The sequence below is a fragment of the Tachypleus tridentatus genome, chromosome 1, assembly GCF_004210375.1.
Source record: "Tachypleus tridentatus isolate NWPU-2018 chromosome 1, ASM421037v1, whole genome shotgun sequence".
NCBI classification, from domain to species: domain Eukaryota; kingdom Metazoa; phylum Arthropoda; class Merostomata; order Xiphosura; family Limulidae; genus Tachypleus; species Tachypleus tridentatus.
The window spans coordinates 6,484,577-6,508,187 of NC_134825.1; the positions used below are offsets into that span (position 1 = coordinate 6,484,577).

At 33.8% G+C, this 23,611-nt stretch overlaps 1 protein-coding gene across 1 annotated transcript in view; it reads right to left on the bottom strand.

The window, feature by feature from the left end:
* LOC143236334 (agrin-like) overlaps positions 1–23,611 on the bottom strand; it is a 398,571-nt gene that overhangs the window by 57,982 nt on the left and 316,978 nt on the right. Inside the window, 11 exon segments of the mRNA XM_076474633.1 lie at positions 1,700–1,824; positions 2,218–2,430; positions 5,261–5,462; positions 6,708–6,869; positions 7,230–7,472; positions 9,523–9,666; positions 11,907–12,068; positions 12,580–12,672; positions 13,938–14,090; positions 16,389–16,613; positions 18,614–18,832. Coding sequence (XP_076330748.1) covers positions 1,700–1,824; positions 2,218–2,430; positions 5,261–5,462; positions 6,708–6,869; positions 7,230–7,472; positions 9,523–9,666; positions 11,907–12,068; positions 12,580–12,672; positions 13,938–14,090; positions 16,389–16,613; positions 18,614–18,832 — 1,941 coding nt within the window.

Here is a 23,611-nt window from a genome sequence, read left to right on the forward strand (position 1 = left end):
ATTAGTGCTTATGAAACGGTGATAATAAACTTAACTACAGATATGGAGGAAGTAACTTACTATTCTAAATGACAACTAACATCCCAGTATTACTGGCTTAATATTAAAATCAATATGCCGAACTGTCGAACCAGATTTTGTATGTACGATCAAGATACGTTTTGACAATTCTTAAAGTATAATTAATTAACAAAGTGTCAATTACATTATTATAAACGTGGCGTATGAGTCAAAGCTTATAAGAAGAAAATACTGCCTTGTGACGTGTATAAGTGAGTTTACACGAAAGCTATTTGAGTAAGTAATCACGTCATATTAATATAATAGATATCAAACCTCTTTCTAGTTAACTTGTGTTTAGGGTTACTGATGAGGAGTGACATTCTCAGAAACTGTTATAACCCAATAACACATGTCGATCACAGGGTATATTGAAATGGACCTCCTCTCAAGTTGGACTTCAAAATTAAATAATTTTCGGAATAATAAGTTTGTTTAGTATAATACTAGGTTGGCACACAACGATTTATAAACATAATAAAGAGTTTTATTGAATAATAAGTTTGTTTAGTATAATACTAGGTTGGCACACAACGATTTATAAACATAATAAAGAGTTTTATTGAATAATAAGTTTGTTTAGTATAATACTAGGTTGGCACACAACGATTTATAAACATAATAAAGAGTTTTATTGAATAATAAGTTTGTTTAGTATAATACTAGGTTGGCACACAACGATTTATAAACATAATAAAGAGTTTTATTGAATAATAAGTTTGTTTAGTATAATACTAGGTTGGCACACAACGATTTATAAACATAATAAAGAGTTTTATTGAATAATAAGTTTGTTTAGTATAATACTAGGTTGGCACACAACGATTTATAAACATAATAAAGAGTTTTATTGAATAATAAGTTTGTTTAGTATAATACTAGGTTGGCACACAACGATTTATAAACATAATAAAGAGTTTTATTGAATAATAAGTTTGTTTAGTATAATACTAGGTTGGCACACAACGATTTATAAACATAATAAAGAGTTTTATTGACGATAGAATATAGTACACGTTTCAACGGAACATTGGTCTATCTTCTTCAGTATGTTATACACAGTTTATATATCGTTACAAAATCTGTAACACGAAGATCTTTCTCATTTAGTCTCTATGTCTTTTGTAACGACATATAAGCTTTGTCTCGTCTCACTATTGATTTTACCTTGAAAAGACAAACCAATGTTATAATGTATTCTCAACACAGCTGGTATGGGTATTAACGCTCTTTGTTAACCTGAAGATGACCTAAGAAGGTCAAAACGTTGTTCTGTACTTTATTTTAATTAAAGTGTTAATACCCATACCAGCCGTCTTGAGAATACATTTTTACTTCAAGCGGGTTTCTCGTCATCACAAGACCAATGTTCTGTTGAAACACATAGTATGTTCCAACACCAATAAAACTCTTTCCAATGCTTATACATCATTATTGTCTACATATTATGACATTTTGCACTATTTTATCCAGACAATTAACAAGTTTTAAATAAAAAAAAGAGAAAGTTCTCAGTAAACTTTCGCAGATGTGGTTTGTACGTTGAAATTTTTTTAACGTTGTGTAAACATTTTTTACACTACCTGAACAAACTAACACATGCACAGCAATAACGTCACGTTTTTTAGTCTCTACTCACGAATTTGAGCAGCAATTAAAATGTCTCTGGATCCAGGGTAATGAAGATCAATATTTCTTCTCCCGATGTGCAGCCGACGGATACAGCCCACAAGACCCATACTGACACCTACATTTCTATATATCCTGTAAAGAAAATCTACCAACTTACTGACAATAACAATGAATATCACGTCTGGGACAACAAAACATGATCATTAACATAGCTGGGGTTCAAACTATTACTGAAAATAACAATGAAGGTCACACCTAGGAAATCAAAACAGGATAATGACTGAGTTTTAAACTTTTATTGACAAGAACAATGAAGGTCACATCTAGGAGACCAAAACTCAAATGTAAAAGGAAAATAGTTAGTGAAGTAGATTGATTTTTAAACCTTTGAAGAACTTTATAAATATTATAATAGTTCTTCGTTTATTCTTAATTAATTAATTAATTACTACCGGCTGACAGTCTTCCATTTTTATGTCAGGGTTTATGACAGTGAAAATTCAAGACAACATATGAAATCCTTACACTTTACTACTGGTGGGAATGTATCCTATGTACAAGTTTTCATCCAGATCTAAAGACTTTAGCGTGCCTTCACTCCTACCAGTGACAGCTTCCTGCCCTTCGACAGTTAAAATTCCTTCCTGAAGGTAGCGCTTCGCCACCACGCGGTGAAACTTGCCAGGCTGTAAGCGTTGAGCGGAGCGTAACGCAACCGGTCCACTTCCTAAGTCGTATCTAGATATGTCAGATAAGGTATCTTTTAGATATGGTGATGAGATCCACAAATAGAAATATCCCAGTTGTCCCTAACTTCAAAACGGTTTATTACAAATTTGAAAATAAAATAGCTTTTATTCAATTTACGTTAAACTTATTCAACTGTTCCACACTATTTCGAAATACATTAACATTGATGTTGATTTGGAAACAATTTCATCATCATTTTTATTTTTGGTAATAGTCACACGTTAAACAGCTGGTATAGGTATGCTACAGTATTGGAAACTAAACCTGTACAGCTCCTCACTACACTGAGAAATAATGTTCGTTACAGTTTGGAGAGAGTACGTTATACAACAATGAGCAAACGAAGTCGGCTTATAACGTCAATTTGTAATTCGATGTGACTGACAGTTTGATGTCTTGTTCATAAAACAGGGATATTTCGTGTGTCCAGAGAAAAGGTCACGGACACTGGGACGAATTAACAAAAACAACAAGGGACTCTTCCGGCAAAACCAGGACATCTGGTCACTCTATGACTACAACAATATTCATCGGATTAACCAGAAGTTGATAACAACAATGCATACACTTGATACCAAGAAGGACTTCTAGGCTTAAACAGTTTTAATTTGATATAACAATTAAATTTAATACACTTAATAATTAACAGAGGATCCTGAGAGTGAACTGTTGTTTGCCTAAATGATGACATGTTATTAAAAATTACGTATATCCGAATAAGTAATAATTATTATATTACAGAGAATCGAGTTTGTTATGTTAAAGATAGTTGGAAGCCTAACCAAGTTGTTAATATCCATGTCACCATATCTGGTCATGTTTTACTTGACGATCGTGCATCTGGACAATAGTTCTATAGTGTAGTTACCATTTCAAAAATCCTCCAGTGGCACAGTGCTATGTCTGCAGACTTATACTGCTAAAAACCGGGTATCGATACCCGTGATGGACAGAAAAAAGAAGGCCCTTTGTGTAGCTTTATGCATGATAACAAAAAAAAAAAACATTTCAAATGGTTCTGTCGCACGGCTGTTAAGTCCAAAATACCCCTTTCCTTCTTACTTGCTTTCCATAATCCATCTAGCGTAAAGACAACAGCTTCCTAGCGCTGTCTTCGGCAATATAACTTCCATGGAATAGCATGAATACTTGTTTTATCCTTCATCTGCATGAGGTGTAGGAAGACTGAATGGAAGGTGTAACTATAGCTTGGTGAGTTAATATCCTGTTAGCCTCGTTCCCAGACGGAGATATTACTTGATTTTGTTGCATACTTTTACCTGGAATACGTGGAAGGTTAGTATATCTTTGTGCTCACCTGGAATACGTGGAAGGTTAGTATATCTCTGTGTTCACCTGGAACACGTGGAAGGTTAGTATATCTCTGTGTTCACCTGGAACACGTAGAAGGTTAGTATATCTCTGTGTTCACCTGGAACACGTGGAAAGTTAGTATATCTCTGTGTTCATGAATTTTCACCTATCACAAGACGCTGCATTTTGTCTGCCATAACTGGGGTACGATTTGTTGCACGTCTCTGTTTTGATGGTCTTGGTGTTCCAAATTAAGTACATTATTCTGTTTTACAATTTCGTTAAGTACAAGAGATATTTCCATATTAAAAATTCTAAATCCCTGATCTTAAATAATTATGGGCTGATTGTTTGAATATTTTACGTAGGAAAAGGGCTGTTACATAGCCTTATCAAAAGATTCTTCGATCATTGCTGAGTTACAGGTAATTTGGTTGATTTGGATCATGTTGAAACTAAACAGTAGACTGATTTTCCAATAAGTAGTAACTCGCGTAGCTTTCGAAGGCCCTAGAACTACTTAATGTCAACAACTCTCACCCAGTTCTCTTGGACATTGAGAAACTACTGGTCAATTTCGATGTCCAGTTTTGATATTGCTGGCCATGTTGGTATTCGTGGAAGTAAGCCAAATTAGTCTGTTCTGTTCATATATCTGTTCTTTGTGTGGACATCACACTTTTCATCCTAAAAGGACTTTGTCATCGTCTGGCCATCTAATTTAAGTAGGAGTTGTTTCGACAAGACTCCCCATTCAACACACTTTCCTTACCCATCGATTTCTTTTATTCAGTTACATATTTTGTCCACTGAAATGAACAGAATATTCAACAAATGCAACAAAAATCCTGTCATTTTTTACTGTATTACTTCACAATGAAGGCGTTACATGGAAAATATCACAGGTTTCAAAGGGTATTTTGTTTCCATTTTTTTACTTAAGTTAAAAGATTTTATCAAAAAGGAACAATGATTAAAAATGGTTCACGAGAAATTAAAGACATGTTTTTGGACATTTTAGGGTCGAAACTCTGAAAACTGGGGAAGTTTTGAAAACAGAGACTGCAGATAGTTTTTCTACATTTCTCTTAACTTGTTCATTTTTTATTCAAAATGAAAGGCACATAAAAATAGCATTTTATTTCTATGTCACTGTTTTGTATTGGTATTAATAAAAGGTTTCTTGGGTAATGACTTGGGGGGTGACAAAAGATAGATCTGGAATCATATGTTTAGACGCCTTTAATCTTGAATCCTAAAAGTTCAAATTATAAGGACTATGGAGAATGCACGCGAGATTTTAAAAGCAAGTGACCATAGGTTATTTTAACGAATAAAAACAGGCATGAGCTTGAAGACCTTGCTGCAAATTTCACTTCAATGCAAACAATTGTTTTAACAGTATTAACCACGCTGAGTGCTATCAGACAGAATTGTGGTTACCAAATTTCTCATAATATAGATTTTCAATGACATATATGCCATTCAAGAGATTTTTTTTTACCTAAATTCCACATAACCATCCTTCAGAGCTATAGACACGAAGTCTCCACGTGTTTCAACTTTACTCTGTCCATTGTAAAGCAATATACCATCATTGGTAAGAGTCAGAAATTCTAGAACCACGTTCATCCTCACGTAGGCCTCAAGTTTCTGCAGCTCCATCCAGGAACGCCCAGAAAACGCTGGAACCTCTACTGGTTTACCTATTGTGAAATATGAATTATTTTCAATGATAAAGTTAATAAACTATTTTGAAAATTTGATTTAACGTTTCTATAAATAGTCTTCTTTCTAACGTGAGTGGAATGTAAGAAAAAAACTACTGTTCATTTATATACTCTAATTTGGTGAATACAGTGGAATTTCTTAAAGAAGCAAAACAAGCAAAACTATGCATATGGAATTTTTACTACATTTCAGCTACAAGTTAAAAACTAAAATCACTATGGGAAAATGCAACTTTAAACTGATATCACTAGTCTGTGGAGTCACGGTTGATCTCAACAGAATACTGGTTTATTTGCCTCACTTAATCAAGCATGGATACACTGGCCAAGTTGACTTTATATGGTATACATGGACATACTGGTCCAGTTGATTTTTTATATGGTATACGTGTATATACTGGTCCAGTTGACTTTATTTATATGGTATACATGGATATACTGGTCCAGTTGACTTTATTTACATTGTCTGCGCGGGTATACAGGTCCAGTGACTTTATATTTGTACGGTGCACGCGAATATACTGGTCCAGTGACTTTATTTATATGGTATACATGGATATACTAGCGCAGTTCACTTTATCTATATAGTGTACGTGGACATACTGGTCTAGTTGATTCTATTTATGTGGTATATGTGGGTATACTGGTCCAGTGACTTTATTTATATGGTATAGACGGATATACTAGCACAGTTCACTTTATCTATATAGTGTACGTGGATATACTGGTCTAGTTGATTCTATTTATGTGGTATATGTGGGTATACTGGTCCAGTGACTTTATTTGTACGGTGCACGCGAATATACTGGTCCAGTGACTTTATTTATATGGTATAGACGGATATACTAGCACAGTTCACTTTATCTATATAGTGTACGTGGATATACTGGTCTAGTTGATTCTATTTATGTGGTATATGTGGGTATACTGGTCCAGTTGACTTTATTTACATGGCATACGTGTATATAATGGCCCACTGCTCATATGATGATGCTATGGCTGATCAGGTTATCAGGACATTCAATGCTTTACTTACCCATGCAATCTGGCGATAAGATGGGTGATCCAGTTATTTCTGTACAATATTCGCTGCTTTACGTATTCGTGTCAATTGGTGATACTGTGACTGGTTAAGTTATTAGAGTACAACATTCATTGTTTTACTCACCCATGCCAACTGGCACTGCTACGGTAGGTCTGGTACTTCATTGTTTTACTCACCCATGTCAACTGGCACTGCTACGGTAGGTCTGGTGCTACGGAAGACATTTTTTGACAAGGTTAGGGTGATGTCACGTGTTGATTTTGACTCAAAGCGATCACCTGTCGACTTCTGTATAGTGGATCGTCGAACTGGAATCCCAGTTGGCATTATACCGCCATCTGGTTATATTTAAAATGTTTTAAATAAATTCAAATTCAAATATTTATGGTTCAGGTTAATCAGCAGTTTGGCAAAAATAAAGACTCGTGTTTGTAACTGTGTCCACATATATTTCATGTAAGCCTTTCTGAAAGTTTTATCAAAGACTATATAATGTGAAAGATGTTTCTTAGTTCTACTAAGTTAACTTTCATAAAAATGTATAAAAAAAAGAAATGTTGGATTGAAATTCGACCTAAAAGGAATGTTATGGCATCTTATAATTACAACTTAATTTCACATTCTTTGTTATGTAAAAGGTATGTAAACTAAAACAGCCTTGCTATCAGAAAACATGAGAAATCTTGAAATGGTATTACCGTGTTTACAAGGACCTGTGCTGGTTACAGTCAATAACTTCTGATACCGACAGCTGAAAAGTCGCATCTGACAATCAGAGGCGTATGTATTACCATCACTTCCACAGACAGGAGGCTTAGATTCGGACGAGGGACATTTAAGGTCACAAACGCATTGCTTTTGACCATGTTCCTCCCGACAAGTAGCCCCAAATTGACAAGTTCGGCTGTCGCACGACCCATCAGATGTCCTGGATAAAGACTCTAGCAAACAAGAGAAAATAACTCCAAGTGTTACGATTCTGTGAGCTTTAAATGATAACGTACTGTAACATACTGTATCTTGCAGTTAATATTGACAACCCACTGTCACATACGGTAGTTAATACAGACAACTTACTGTCACATACTGTATCCTGCAGTTCATATTGACAACCCACTGTCACATACGGTATCCTGTAGTTAATGCAGACAACTTACTGTCACATATTGTATCCTGCAATTCATACTGACAACCACTGTCACATACGGTATTCTGTAGTTAATACAGACAACTTACTGTCACATACTGTATCCTGCAGTTCATATTGACAACCCACTGTATTCTTTAGTTCATATTGACAACCTACTGTATCCTGCAGTTATACTGACAAGCTACTGTATCCTGCAATTTATACTGACAACCTACTGTATCCTGCAGTTTATATTGACAAGATACTATCACATACTGTATCTTGCAGTTAATGCTGACAACCTACTGTCACATACTATATCCTGCAGTTTACATTGACAACCCACTGTCACATACGGTATCTGTAGTTAATACAGACAACTTACTGTCACATACTGTATCCTGCAGTTTATATTGACAACCTACTATCACATACTGTATCTTGCAGTTAATGCTGACAACCTACTGTATCCTACAGTTAATGCTGACAACCTACTGTATCCTACAGTTAATGCTGACAACCTACTGTATCCTGCAGTTTATATTGACAACCTACTATCACATACGGTATCTGTAGTTAATACAGACAACTTACTGTCACATACTGTATCCTGCAGTTTATATTGACAACCTACTATCACATACTGTATCTTGCAGTTAATGCTGACAACCTACTGTATCCTACAGTTAATGCTGACAACCTACTGTATCCTGCAGTTTATACTGACAAGCTACTGTATCCTGCAGTTTATATTGACAAACTACTGTGTCCTGAAGTTATACTGACAAGCTACTGTATCCTGCAGTTTATACTGACAAGCTACTGTATCCTGCAGTTTATACTGACAAGCTACTGTATCCTGCAGTTTATACTAACAAACTACTGTATCCTGCAGTTTATATTGACAAACTACTGTGTCCTGCAGTTTATACTGACAAGCTACTGTATCCTGCAGTTTATACTGACAACCTACTGTATCCTGCAGTTTATACTAACAAACTACTGTATCCTGCAGTTTATATTGACAAACTACTGTGTCCTGCAGTTATACTGAGAAGCTACTGTATCCTGCAGTTTATATTGACAAACTACTGTGTCCTGCAGTTATACTGACAAGCTACTGTGTCCTGCAGTTTATACTGACAAGCTACTGTATCCTGCAGTTTATACTGACAACCTACCGTATCCTTCAGTTTATACTGACAACCTACCGTATCCTGCAGTTTATACTGACAAGCTACTGTATCCTGCAGTTTATACTGACAAACTACTGTATCCTGCAGTTTATATTGACAAACTACTGTGTCCTGCAGTTATACTGACAAGCTACTGTATTCTGCAGTTTATATTGACAAACTACTGTGTCCTGCAGTTATAGTGACAAGCTACTGTGTCCTGCAGTTTATACTGACAAGCTACTGTATCCTGTAGTTTATACTGACAACCTACCGTATCCTGCAGTTTATACTGACAACCTACCGTATCCTGCAGTTTATACTGACAAGTTACTGTATCCTGCAGTTTATACTGACAAGCTACTGTATCCTGCAGTTTATATTGACAAACTACTGTGTCCTGCAGTTATACTGACAAGCTACTGTATCCTGCAGTTTATACTGACAACCTACTGTATCCTGCAGTTTATATTGAAAAGCTACTGTGTCCTACAGTTATACTGACAACCTACTGTATCCATCAGTTTGTACTAACAGACTACTGTATCCTACAGTTCATAGTGACAACCTTATGCTTCAACTGACCTTAACGTTCACGGTAATTGCCTTAAGTCACAAAACTATACTTTGTTTAATGAACTACAATCTGTTGTTAAAAATGACCAACACTTTATTCAGCATACCTACCATTGACACATCCTTGGTGCTCTAAAACTTTACCGGAAGGGCACACATCACACTTCATTCCTTTAACTTTAGGTTTACACACACATCTACCTGTTGTTTGTTCACAGTCGTCTCGAACTGATCCGTACTCGTCACAACGACAAGCTAGAAGGTACAGAACCATGTACAGGTAGATCAGTCATCTGAGAAAGAACTCACACTTAAGGAAACAATGTTTCAAAGCACTGATTGTCTATAAAATTTTGCTTACCAAAACGTAAATTGAAAATCATAAATATTGTCCTGATGATTTTTGCAGTATTTTACAATTAATGTCTAACAATTAGTTGTGTTTTATACACCAAGTCCGTATGAAAAGGTGCTTTCATAACAAACTGGTTTATTGTAACACCAAGTCCATACAAAGAGGTACTTTCATAACAATCTGGTTTATTGTAACACGAAGTCCATACGAAGAGGTGCTTTCATAACAAACTGGTTTATTGTAACACCAAGTCCATACGAAGAGGTACTTTCATAACAATCTGGTTTATTGTAACACGAAGTCCATACGAAGAGGTGCTTTCATAACAAACTGTTTTATTGTAACACCAAGACCATACGAAGAGGTGCTTCATAACAAACTGGTTTATTGTAACACCAAGACCATACGAAGAGGTGCTTTCATAACAAACTGGTTTATTGTAACACCAAGTCCATACGAAGAGGTGCTTTCATAACAAACTGGTTTATTGTAACACCAAGTCCATACGAAGAGGTGCTTTCATGACAAACTGGCTGTAACACCAAGTCCATACGAAGAGGTGCTTCATAACAAACTGGTTTATTTTAAACTTTTCTTTATCCTTTAACTTGAAGATGTTCTTAGTGTAATTGTTTTTGTTTTCATGGCAGCATCAAGATTTTTATTTCAACTGTCAGCCTGAGGTAAATGTTGGAGCTGTTATCTTGTAGTAAAACCTGAATCAGCTACCCTGTATTAAACATTGGATTGTTATCTTGTAGTAAAACCTGAATCAGCTACCCTGTATTAAACATTGGATTGTTATCTTGTAGTAAAACCTGAATCAGCTACCCTGTATTAAACATTGGATTGTTATCTTGTAGTAAAACATGAATCAGCTACCCTGTATTAAACATTGGATTGTTATCTTGTAGTAAAACCTGAATCAGCTACCCTGTATTAAACATTGGATTGTTATCTTGTAGTAAAACCTGAATCAGCTACCCTGTATTAAACATTGGATTGTTATCTTGTAGTAAAACCTGAATCAGCTACCCTGTATTACACATTGGATTGTTATCTTGTAGTAAAACCTGAATCAGCTACCCTGTATTACACATTGGATTGTTATCTTGTAGTAAAACCTGAATCAGCTACCCTGTATTAAACATTGGATTGTTATCTTGTAGTAAAACCTGAATCAGCTACCCTGTATTAAACATTGGATTGTTATCTTGTAGTAAAACCTGAATCAGCTACCCTGTATTACACATTGGATTGTTATCTTGTAGTAAAACCTGAATCAGCTACCCTGTATTACACATTGGATTGTTATCTTGTAGTAAAACCTGAATCAGCTACCCTGTATTAAACATTGGATCGTTATCTTGTAGTAAAACCTGAAACTATTATTCTGGAGTAAATCCTCGATCTGATAACCTAATGTAATATTTGGAGCTGTTATTCTATAGTAAACTTTAAAGCCGTAATCCTGAAGTAAAACCTTGAATCTGTTATCCTGTAGAACAACTGGAGATGCTATTCTGTAGGAAAACTGGAGATGTTATTCTGTAGGAAAACTGGAGATGTTATTCTGCAGGAAAACTTGAATCTGTTATCCCTAAGTTAAATCATGATCTACTATCCTGTAACAAATCATAGTTCTGTTATCCCGTAATAAATCTTGGGTTTTTTATATCGAAGTAAACCCTAGAACTATTAGCTTGTAGTAAAACCTGAAGCAGTTATCCCATAATAAATCTCGCATCTGTTGTACTGTAGTAAACCTTGGATATTTTATCTTGTAAAAAACCTGAAAGTTTCATCTGATATAAAACCTGGATGTGTTATCTGAAATAAATCCTGAAACTGTTATATTGATGTAAACATTGGATCTGTTATTCTGAAAGGAAACGTGGATGTAAAACTTGAAGCTGCTATTTCAAAGGGAAAATTTGAGTTTTCAGAGAAAGGAGAAAACTGAGGTAGAAGCAGGTTTCACTAAATGTAGCTTAAACACAAAAGGATATTTTAGTTCAAACGAAGACTGAGAATTGAGAACACGTAATGATTTCAATAATAAATAGCTGAAAACGTGGATGTAGCTCCGAAAACAAAAACGAAATTAGAAATTTCTTTCACTAACATTATAATTACTTACGTATACATCCACTGTTTCCTTCAGCAATTTTGTGAATGCCCCAGAACCCAGGATCACACCGGTCACATCGGAGACCCCCAACTCCTGGCTTGCACGAACACTGTTTGGTTATAGGGTCACAAGTCTGGCTGTACGAACCGAGTCGATTACAGCTACATACACCTGTGACAGATGGTGAAACAAGGCTCTTATTATATGAGTTCCGCAAACGTCTCTATTTTCAACTAGTAACATTGTTCTTTACAGTTAATTAACTTTATAATATGACACAAGCAAATATTTAAGACACTATGATTTTTTTTTCATCTCACATTTAAATATGAAACTAAAAGTGGACTTAATAAAGTGTTCTTATGTAGTGACACACCACGGAGAAGTAAGTGTTCCACATAATTATCTTCTCAAATTATCGTGTATTCTTTCTTGTGACAAGACACTTTGGCTTAAAGATTCTACTTGGTTATCCATTTTTAAATAATCTGCTGATATTAAATACTTAGACACAGTTATTAGCTGTCTTTGTTGTTATGAATGGACATGATCGATTACTTCAAAGAGGTGAAACGTCGAAATAATATTTTCTTACTTTAATTCCAGTATTAAACAAGGGCTTAATTTACTTTAGTGATTAACTAGACCTGATTACAGTTGAATAAAAATTACAGATACGAACTGGGACAGCCAGCCTTGTTGAGCCCCTGTGCTTGAGTTTTTCCGTCGTGGCAACAGCCGTATGGGGATTCAGCACACGTCTTTATCAAAGCCACTGAAAAAAATGTTTTTTTTTTTCACCTGTAGTATAAGATTTAAACAGCTGGACTATAATTTAACGTAAGGGATTTAATTTAAACAGTTAAACTATAATCCTGACGTAAAGGAGTTAATTCAAACAGTTGGACTATAAACTTGACGTAAAGGATTTAATTCAAACAGCTGGACGGCAAACTTGACGTAAAGGATTTAATTCAAACAGCTGGACTACAAACTTGACGTAAAGGATTTAATTCAAACAGCTGGACTACAAACTTGACGTAAAAGATTTAATTCAAACAGTTGGATTACAAACTTGATGTAAAAGATTTAATTCAAACAGCTGGACTACAAACTTGACGTAAAGGATTTAATTCAAACAGCTGGACTACAAACTTGACGTAAAGGATTTAATTCAAACAGCTGGACTATAAAGGTAAATTAAAAGAATAAATAATCATGATAAATTCACAATAAAGCTTTAACTCTAACAAATACTGTATAAATACAAAAATATTTTCACTCTAAAATTGTTGTATAAACACAAACATTTTACCTCTATAAATGATGTATAAATGTAAAAGTCCCTTTCGCATAAAAATACTATTTAAATACAAAAATATTTTCATCCAAACTTGCTGTATAAACACGAAATGTGTTTTTTACCTCATCTACACTTGAAACTCTCATATGACAATAATCAGCGTTGATTGAAAGACTTGTGAGTTTACTGCATGTTTTGTAAGTTTAAAAAGCTTATTTCTTCCAAATTAAGTAGCAGAATGGAATACTGCGTGACCCAACTATTAAGCATAATGAGATAAAACGTATTACAAATTTCTATACATTAAAAGAGATAACTTAAGGAACGGAAAATTAAGGTGGAAAACACAATTAGGATGAACATTATTTCGAAGAGTGCTTAGAAAGCTCAAAACTAAAATATTCTGAATTACAATCACTCTTGAACGTGAGGAGAAAGTTAAACAAAAGAACAGATCCGTAATGAAGTTGAGTTTTTTTAGAAAGTGTGTCCAGAAGACGTAAAATGGAAAGAGCTTGATTATTGTCCCACTTTAATTTTGTTTTATTAGCTTTCGTCCAAATTAGAAGTATAACATAAAACACATATTTATACACACAGTTGAATGCTATCAAAACTTTGTTATTGTGTTTTAAATAACGTAATTCTGAGAGAAGATGACGTAATAAGAAGATAAAAACATCTCCTCATCTTAGAACAGATTAAATTACAATAATGGCGTTGTTAGTAAATCTTACCCTTTCTACAACATTTGGCAAAACTTGGAGTTTCGTGGCAATAGCTGTTAGGGGGACAACGTTTATCTTTAGAGTCCCCACCACAGATGTACTCCATCTTAAGGAAGGGATCCACTAACGGATCCTCTCCATCACAGGGTAGCTCCAAAGGTTCTAAAATATTACCAACATATAAAAATAGTGTTAGAGTTTCTGTACCATGTCGATAAGATGTTACCAATATATAAAAATAGTGTTAGAGTTTCTGTACCATGTCGATAAGATGTTACCAATATATAAAAATAGTGTTAGAGTTTCTGCGCACCATGTCGATCATATGTGACCGACATATAAAAATAATGTTATAGTTTTATGTAACATGTTGATAAAGTACTACCATGATATAGAAATAATATCATAACTTATTTACAATATATCCATCAGATGTTAACATCATACAATATCACAAGTTTCTGTAACATGCTGATCTATACATTTTAACGATTTCAAACAATGAAAACTTCTTATGTTACAAAACAATACAATGTTTCATGAAAACAAGTATTTGTTTAGATGGTGGATTGTTTGTTCGTTTTTTAATTTCGCGCAAAGCCATACGAGGGCTATCTGTGCTAGCCGTCCTTAATTTAGCAGTGTAAGACTAAAGGGAAGGCAGCTAGTCATCACCATTCACCGCCAACTCTAGGGCTACTCTTTTACCAACGAATAGTGGGATTGACTCTTAGATTACGGGTCGAGTGCCTTAACCACCTGGACATGTTATATAGTGGAAATATACATATTCTGTTAATTTGAAAAATTCACGAGAAATTGGAAAATGAAAACAGTATATATTATTATAACAGGATAGACATACTAAGATAATTTTTCTTGTATTATTTTTTGTAACATGTCCAACGGTGGAGGCATGGGTGGATCGAGAGTTCGAATACTGTTATCGAACATATTCACTCTTTCAGCCATGGACGCATTATAACGTGCCAGGCAATCTCACTTTTCATTGGCAAAAAGATCTTAATAGTACTGACAATGCTTGGTATTGACTTCCCTTTAGTCTGTCACATTTAAATTAAGGACGGCTAGCGTAAATATTCCTTGAGTAGCTTTGGGCAGAATTCCCCCAAACAATAACAAACAAAGCCCATTATGCCTCTCAAAGGTGCAGCGGGAAGTTTGAAAGCTTATAACGTTAAAAAGCCGTTTTCGATACCCGTAGTAGGTATATACCATTGTATAGATTTATGGTTAACAAATAACAAATGACATAGACACGGTAAACAGATAACCTGATGTGTAGCTTTGCGCTAAAAATAAAATAAATAAACTTGTAAAATATCAAACCCAACTTTCAAAGTTGTGGTCAACTGAGTGCTTTAATGAACGAAGGAAAATTTATTAACTGGAGGAGAACCTATTAAAGAACTTGTTGTTTATAATTTTGTTAGAACTTCGAGACTTTACTGTATTACAAGACTGTATTGGAGTTTAGAATAAACAACACATGTAACTGGGAAACAAAAACATGCTCCCCACAGATCATGTTAGGTAATAAAAGAATGCCAATACTTTGTTTTTTACTTAACGTATACAGCACACACTACACCAATACCCAGATTTTGTTAATTATAAATACCTTACTACTCAATCTGCGGGTGCTTTTCTCGGTATCGGGTAGTGACTAGTGAATTGTCAAACACAAAGTCTGAGTAAGAAAACCCATGAGGTTTTGAAACACAGAAGTTTATGACCTGTCAAACACCACAGACTTGACAGTTAGTACTGAGAGCACAAAGCCGGTCGCATTTTTATACCTGGAGTTAATAAGGGCAAGTAATTATTATTAAAACATATATGTATGAAAATAACACATGTTAATTACCTCGCGGCCTGGCATGGCCAAGCGTGTTAAGGTGAGCGACTCTTAATCTGAGGGTCGCGGGTTCGCATCCCCGTCGCGTCAAACATGCTCGCCCTCCCAGCCGTGGGGGCGTTATAAAGTTACGGTCAATCCCACTATTCGTTGGTCAAAGAGTAGCCCAAGAGTTGGCGGTGGGTGGTGATGACTAGCTGCCTTCCTTCTAGTCTTACACTGCTAAATTAGGGATGGCTAGCACAGATAGCTCTCGAGTAGCTTTGTGCGAAATTCAAAAAACAAACAAACAAAAATTACCTCGCGAAAAGGTTTTTCGTTGTTTTTTTTTATTCACGAAGTTCATCGCACAAAAAAAACAAAGGCTTTTGCAATAAAATAGCTATGAGGGACCGATTCTCCTTTGATGCCACCAAACCTTGAATATAATATGAAAAGATACTGTTACAAACGAACAAGTTTTATAATGTTTAATATTTTAAATAACAAACATTGAAATATTCCAAAATACTATATTTATGTCAGGGAAATTTTGTCGTTATCTTGACAAAATCGGATCGAATTTCTTGTGAAAAACTCACCTGCACAGAACTCTCTAGATACAGGTGTGGTTTCCTGCTGACTTTTACAAGCAGCTTCTCTCATAAGACATTCGTTATCGTACAAATGTCTATCAGAACCACACACAGGTTCTTTATCTGTTGAACAGTGAAAGTCACAAACGCAATGGGGCAAACCACGAGAATCGAACTCGCATACTCCATCAAACTGACATAGTTTGTCTCCACAGGATCCGGAACCAAAATCTGGAACAATACACAGACTTTCTATCTGTTTACTGGAGTTCAAAACTTACAGTTGTTCTAATGTTCTCAAGTTTAGACTGAGGGTAGTGGCTATTTACCGAAGTAAAATTAATTTCAGGTAACTCGCTTTTTAGTTACCAAGTTTAGACCAAAGTCAAATGACGGGCTTCTCATTTCCAAGTTTAAACTTATTCATCTTTTGTTGATATTTGAGGTTTACAACGTGATTAAAACCTAATAAACCAAAATCGAAACCTTGTAAATAATGTATGAGATAAGAAATAAAAGTGCAATTATTTTGCTATTTTGTGACGTGTAGCAAAAGATCTATGCGTAGCATATTCTATTTGTAATAACACATCTGTCATTACAAATTACACAGTCTCTTATGAAAACTTGTGAGAAAATATTTTAATTTAAATGTCCTGAAAGACGTCACGTGTTTTACACAATGGACCTTTTAAAGTAATTGAATTTGGGACTACTTTTACGTTCTTGCTGCTTTGTGCACAAAAAAAACACAACATTTCTAACAAATGATGCATTGTCTTCTTGGAACTTACCAAAAAAATGCTATCTTTTTGAATGATAAACATTACTAAGCTCTTCTCAGTTTAATTGGGTCGTAATTACGCGTATTCTAAGGTTTATAAATATACATCAAATATTTATCTGATTTATTTTCTCCCCCACACCCAAAAAAAATAATAAAGCAACAGAGATAAACGTCTTAATAAACCAGACAACTAGTGGAAAATAACTCACTCTGTTTGATTCCACAAGAAGACGAAAAAATAAAATGCTTTTGTAGCTTAAATCCTATGTACATTCGTAAGTTATTTATGGCCATTCTTGACCAATAACCATTATAGTGGTCTTGATGGAGTTTTAGTTAAAATTCCATCTATCTAATTGAAGCACGAAAGATAAATTTATGTGATCCGCACAGAGTGTCAGTTAAGATGACATCAGTAGGAGACAAAACACAATAGATAACATTTTCTTCCACTATTTTGACATCAATTTATACTGTTGTTGTCCACTCATTCCTGATACACAAAAAAGTACCATAAACTGAGGTTCAATAAACGAAGTCAGTTGACGGTTGGAATCGTCATTTCATGTTCTCTGACCAGGAATTATATGCAGTTCTACTCCATAAAAATGAAAGTTTACTTATTGAGATTGGAAATAAACTGGATTTTTGTTTTCTTTGGGTTATAATTTTTCATTAGTATCGAAAACGTTTGTGATAAATATTAAGGGTTATGAATTTCACGACATATAATTCCGAATTCCTTCTCATAATAACTTACTACATTCAAATGTAGTTGTCTCACAAGTACAAAATCATAATTTACAACATTGTAATCTAGTTGTGTCACAAGTACAAAATTATAATTTACAACATTGTAATCTAGTTGTGTCACAAGTCCAAAATTATAATTTACAACATTGTAATCTAGTTGTGTCGCAAGTACAAAACAAAAGTTTACATTATAATCTAGTTGTGTCACAAGTAGAAATCATAATTTACAACATTATAATCTAGTTGTGTCACAAGAAGAAATCATAATTTACAACATTATAATCTAGTTGTGTCACAAGAAGAAATCATAATTTACAACATTATAATATAGTTGTGTCACAAGAAGAAATCATAATTTACAACATTATAATCTAGTTGTGTCACAAGAAGAAATCATAATTTACAACATTATAATCTAGTTGTGTCACAAGAAGAAATCATAATTTACAACATTATAATCTAGTTGTGTCACAAGAAGAAATCATAATTTACAACATTATAATCTAGTTGTGTCACAAGAAGAAATCATAATTTACAACATTATAATCTAGTTGTGTCACAAGTAGAAATCATAATTTACAACATTATAATCTAATTGTGTCGCAAGTACAAAATCATATGCTAGATATATATTAAAACACATGATCGTGACTTATAGCACTCTTGTGTTTGTGTCACAGGTTCATCTCACCTAAACCTGAGCCACCAACGTCATCACATTCACTATAGAACAGAGCTTTAAGTTCTTGTGCTTGTTGACACGCTGCTCGACGCATTTCGCAGGTGTTAGCATAGCTGGATCCATCGTTGGCACAGACAGGTTCGTAGGTATCGGGGCACTCGGACGGACAGACGCATTGACCATTCTCACAGCGAGCACCATACTTACAATAAACGTCCTTACAGAGATCTGGTGAATAACAAATTAACATTATAAAATATCCTTAAGATACATAACAAGTTTCTAAGAAAAATATTGTATATATATATATATGTATATCTACGATACATAATAAATGTTTGAGTTACTATAGCTAGATTTCTGTAAGATACATTGTGATCCTCTGAAAACACTACTGTTATATATATATATATACACCTTAGACACTTAGGGATTATCTGAGAACACTATTATTATATATACCTAAGATGCATAGGGATTATGTGAGAACACTACTATTATTTATTCCTAAGATACATAGGTATTCTCCGAGAGCACTTTTTACATATACGTAAGACACTTAAGAATTATCTGAAAATACCCATTATATTTAGTACAACAACAATTCATTGGAAGTGCTTAAGTTCACCAAATAATTAATATATTGTGTGTCCTCTCTTTACTTTAATAACTGCAGACAGTCTTTCAGGTATGGTTGCTACATATTTTATCAAAATATTCTTTGGGACTTTACTATTCCAAATACCTCTAATACATTTCATTGAAGTGTCTTTGGAAGTAACTTTTGGTTTTTGATCTATCAAATTTCAGATGTGTTCAACTTTATAGAGATCAGAACTCTGTTTAGGTCACTGATAGAGATCAGAACTCTGTTTAGGTCACTGATATAGATCAGAACTCTGTTAGGTCACTGATATAGATCAGAACTCTATTTAGGTCACTGACAGAGATCAGAACTCTGTTTAGGTCACTGATATAGATCAGAACTCTGTTAGGTCACTGATATATATCAGAACTCTGTTTAGGTCACTGATAGAGATCAGAACTCTGTTTAGGTCACTGTATCATTTGAATAATTCCAACAACGTCTTTCGTAGCCAAGCAAATTATACATGGGTCAGTTGAGTGTTTGGGGTCATTACCTTTTTGGTAGTATAATCTTTTACTAATAATACACAAATCATTGGGTTATACCATGATGGATCAGTATCTGATGGTAGTTGTGCTGGTTCATTATTCCACCTATTTTAAAAGTATCTGCTGTCACCATAGCAGTAAAACACTACCAACCCATCTCACTGCTTCTTCCATGCTTCATGGTAGATGCTATAGATTAAGGTATCTTTCACCTTTCTTCCACTGAACATACAACTTATGCTTTGAATAAAATATTTTTTTAAAACTTGAACTGAGTCATTCATAACAACCTTTTCCAACCATCAACAGTGCGGTTTTTGTACTTTCTAGCACATCTCAGTCTCCGGACAACAATCTGACATCGAAATAAAGATTTTTAACTTTTTAGTACTGTATATCTGGACACTGTTTCCATACTTGATATCAGTATCAGTCTTCCTTCTGTAAGATAGGCTGCATACTTAACATCAGTATCATTTAGTTCAGGTTTTCTGCCTCTCCCTCCTTATTTTCAAATATATCTTTATTGGTCTCATGATCTAGGATGTATTTGACAGTATCTGTAGCAGTTTGTTGGAGAGTTCAACTAGCATCGTATAAAGTTTTTATGAGAACTTTCTGCTCTGCCGACAATTTTCCACGCCTTTTGGGCCATGGCAAGACAACGAGACTAATACATAGTGTTAAACATTGATTTTACCAAGGTTTATTTGTGGAGTGTTAATAAATTGATTTCTTTTAGCATATACCGGTACCATATGCTAGCTTCCTTCTATACAGTTAAGATACTGTATAGAGTATTAAGACAATTATTTCATACCGGTACCATATGCTAGCTTCCTTCTATACAGTTAAGATACTGCATAGAGTATTAAGACAATTATTTCATACCGGTACCATATGCTAGCTTCCTTCTATACAGTTAAGATACTGCATAGAGTATTAAGACAATTATTTCAGACCTTAAATCTGATAAGTATGTTCAGAACCCTTATGACATGCTCTTTATACAAGTATATGTGAATTCTAACGAATGATAAGTATTCTCACACTGGCTCATTCAGTTTTCAAAAAGAATCAGTGAAGAATTACCATAGTGTTGACATTTATATATTGTAATGCAATGGAATAATTAGTTCTATAAGGTGTAATGCTATGGAATAATTAGCTCTATATATTGTAATGCTATGGAATAATTAGTTCTATAAGGTGTAATGCTATGGAATAATTAGCTCTATATATTGTAATGCTATGGAATAATTAGTTCTATAAGGTGTAATGCTATGGAATAATTAGTTCTATAAGGTGTAATGCTATGGAATAATTAGTTCTATATACTGTAATGCTATGGAATAATTAGTTCTATAAGGTGTAATGCTATGGAATAATTAGTTCTATATACTGTAATGCTATGGAATAATTAGTTCTATAAGGTGTAATGCTATGGAATAATTAGTTCTATATACTGTAATGCTATGGAATAATTAGTTCTATAAGGTGTAATGCTATGGAATAATTAGCCCTATAAGGTGAAAAGAATGACAAAATATTTTTTTGTCCTGGCACTTTGTACAGTACTGTACCTAAGAAATACAGTGATTATCTGACAACACTACTGTTATATATAATTAAGATAAACAGTGATTCTCTGAGAACAATATTGAAATATATAATTAAATAAACAGTGATTGTTTGAGAACAATATTGAAATATATAATTAAGATAAACAGTGACTGTCTGAGTAAACTATTGAAATATCAGATAAATACTAATTTTCTGACAACACTATTTTTACATATAGCAAACATAAATAGTGATTCTCTGAGAGCGATATTGAAATATATACAAAAGGTAAACAGTGATTCTATGAGAACACTATAGTTACGTATACCAAAAGATAAATATTGATTATCTTAGAACACTATTGCTACATATACCAAAGATAAATGCTGATTCTCTCAGAGCACTATTGTTATGTATACCAAAGATAAATATTGATTCTCTGAGAACACTATTGTTACATATACTAAAAAATACTGATTATCCAAGAACATTATTGTTAAATATACCTCAGATAAATATTGATTCTCTGAGAACATTATTGATATATATATCTAATATAATTACTGATTCTTTGAAAACACTATTGATATATATATCTAAGATTCATATCTAAGTATCATAAATCACATCTCTTAATAGTTCTACTTTTACTTAATTGTAAACAATGACGTTTTCTATGATTCTATTGTTTGTTTGGAATGAAGCACAAACCTACTAAATGAGCTATGTGTGTTCTTCACAGAGTGTTGAAACCTGGTTTCTAGTGGTGTGACTCTCCCACTGGGGGTATCTTTATGGCTTTGTTCTTGACTTTTTATGGATAAATAATGTATGTGAAATTATCCTATTATTTTATAGTTATTTAACAGTTATTTTATAATTAGTTCTAATGTTATCTAAATGTTAAATAATGACAATTTAAATGGTTCTATCCTAAATGTTAAATAATGACGATTTAAATGGTTCTATCCTAAATGTTAAATAATGACGATTTAAATGGTTCTATCCTAAACATTAAATAATAACTTTAAAAGTGAAAAATTTAATGATTTTAATCTTGTCTATTTAATAATCACTAATGTTTTAATAGTTCTACTCATTTAATTATTAAGCAATAATGTTTTTTATTTGTTTCTACTCTTACCTAATTATTAAACAATAACTTTTTTAATATTTCTTATTTCATGTAATTATCAGACAATAATAATTTTAATGGTTGCATTATTTCATATACAATAGCATTATTAACGGTTCTAATCTTATTTAATTATTTAACAATAATTATGTTAATAACGCCTTGTGGTGGCAAAGGATGTATATTGATTGGTTGCTACTGATACGTTACATTACAACAAGATAAATAAAACTTTCTTTTAATTATACTAATTTAATCTAATTACTGAACAGTAATGATTTGTGATGGTTGTATCCATTAAAATTGCTCCCTTGTCGCACAGCGATATGTTTGCAGACTCACACCGCTAGAAACCGAGTTTCGATACTCGTGGTGAGCAGAGCCCCCTGGTGTAGCGTTGTGTTTAATTCCAAACAAACCATTAAAGTGATTAAACAGTTCTGACATATTTATTATAAATAATGTTTTTAATGGTTCTACTGTTATCTAATTATTAACCAATAGTGTCTTTCAATAGTTCTAGTCTGAGGTAGTTTATCCAAACATTTTCATTATTTAGTTATTGTAGACACGTATTATGTGGAGTGTAGTTCTCAACAAAACATTACTATGGGTAATAAAGAAACATTTTTAATGAATATCGCTAGAGACTATATTTCAGAGTTCAATACAGGTCTTAATTGACAATAACTGCTGGGATATCGTACCTTGCCTCATTATAAAGAAAATACACAAATAATTTCTCTCAAACCTTCCCTTTAGTTAATAAAACCCTCCTCTATGTTTCATTCCCTACGTAATCGTTACTGTTAAAGTCTATCCAAGACACAATGAATCTTATGAAAACAACTATTCTTAACGTGTAACAAACATTTCACAGACATGAAACATTTCATACGATTAATCCTAATTTATATTCAACATAATGGATTAAAATGAAACAGTTACTCATTAGAACGCAAGGAATTATTTATAAAAGTACAATTAATTCACACACATACACATGCTTTGGCCAGGTGGGTTAAGGTGTTCGACTCGTAATCTGATGGGGGTGGGTTCGAATCGCCGTCGAACCAAACATGCTCGCCCTTTCAGCCATCGGGGCGTTATAATGTGACGGTCAATCCCACTGTTCGTTGGTAAGAGAGCAACGTAAGAGTTGGCGATGGGTG